General features: G+C 26.5%; 1 protein-coding gene across 1 annotated transcript in view; it reads left to right on the top strand.

The window, feature by feature from the left end:
* The window catches only part of LOC107455614 (alpha-L-fucosidase), a 26,022-nt gene extending 25,471 nt beyond the window's left edge, over window positions 1-551 (top strand). Inside the window, 1 exon segment of the mRNA XM_071183283.1 lies at window positions 199-551. Coding sequence (XP_071039384.1) covers window positions 199-439 — 241 coding nt within the window. The 3' untranslated portion in view covers window positions 440-551.
* Window positions 552-1,435: the final 884 nt, after the last annotated feature.

Here is a 1,435-nt window from a genome sequence, read left to right as displayed (position 1 = left end):
ATATATATATATATATATATACCTTGTAAAGGATATAGTATATACAAAATTTTTTATTTTATAATATATATACATATATTAAGAGACAAGAACATTTTTTCGTTTTATTAAACATCGTGACTTAAAACCAAATCTTTAAAAAAACTTATTTTTTTATCATAACTAATTTATTTCACGTCATAAATTTATTTATTTCAGGTACACTTCTAAAGGTGATATTGTGTATGCAGTTGTTCTCAACTGGCCGAAGACTGATACAATTACTCTCTCTAATGTTCTGGCTGTTACCCCAGGAACAAAGATTACGATGCTAGGCTATCCAAATGATCTTGATTTCAGTCAATCTGCTAAGGGTGTTATGATTTCTTTCCCTGCTTTAACGCCAAACACTAATGTTAGCCAATGGGCTTGGGTGTTGAAATTTGAATTTGACAGATAAATAAAGTTTTTTCTACTCGTTGTATCGTCCAATTTGATCGAATTTTGCTTTGTGTATTAAATGTATTTATAAAAATCTATTTTTAATAAATGGACACTTTTTGTATTTGGTATATTTTTGTATTTGGTATATTTTTGCATGTTGTGTTCAAAATAATTTTTTCTAAATTTACATTTTAACAATGTATTTTCATAAGTTTTATGTGAAGAGCATTTTTGAAATAATATTTAGCAAAGAACATTAGAAATGAAACTAATTATTACTTTGCAAAATTTTAAATTAATTAGATTATAATAATATACTGATCCAACGTATAAGTAGACAATATTTATTGAAAAGCTAATGCTTGGACCATTCTTAGTTAAGGCTGAATATTGACTGACTGTGTTATAAGGATTAATTCAGTTGATTCGTGCTTGTAAAGGATAACTTTGAATGATCATTATATAAAAAAAAATAATTAAGACTATTTACTAATTTATTTATGGACAAAAAGAAAAACTGTTAGATTTTGGAATTTGGAAAGTAGACGGTCAATAATTATCTCTGCAAGAACTTTTCAATGTATGATATTTTAAAAAAATATTGTTTATTAAACTGAAATGTGCTACACTCATTAATAGTGATCAATCCCTTATACTTATCATTCCTGTATCCTGCACATCTGTATGCTAAACACAAGTAGTAATAATAGTAATAAGAATAAAATGAAGTGTTAATGAGCAGGGTGATCATAAAAAAAAACTCCACGTGCATGTGAACCACTAGCATTATATGGTCCTTGATAATCAAAATGAAGTTTCAGATACCGTTATATGAAGGTATGCTGTAAAGAAAATCTATTAAAAAACAGAATAATTCTTCAACTTTCTTACAGAAAATTTGATTTCTTCAAAACTAACGAAATTTAAAGGGAAAGGAGATCTTTGTCTGTCTTAGACACATCTTTTCAATGTGTCTTTTATTAAACTCTAACAATTAAACTCTAATAATTGA

This window comes from Parasteatoda tepidariorum, chromosome 7, assembly GCF_043381705.1.
Source record: "Parasteatoda tepidariorum isolate YZ-2023 chromosome 7, CAS_Ptep_4.0, whole genome shotgun sequence".
Classification (NCBI taxonomy): Eukaryota; Metazoa; Arthropoda; class Arachnida; order Araneae; family Theridiidae; genus Parasteatoda; species Parasteatoda tepidariorum.
Note: the sequence above shows the minus strand (reverse complement) of the source record. Positions and strands in the feature narration are given on the sequence as shown.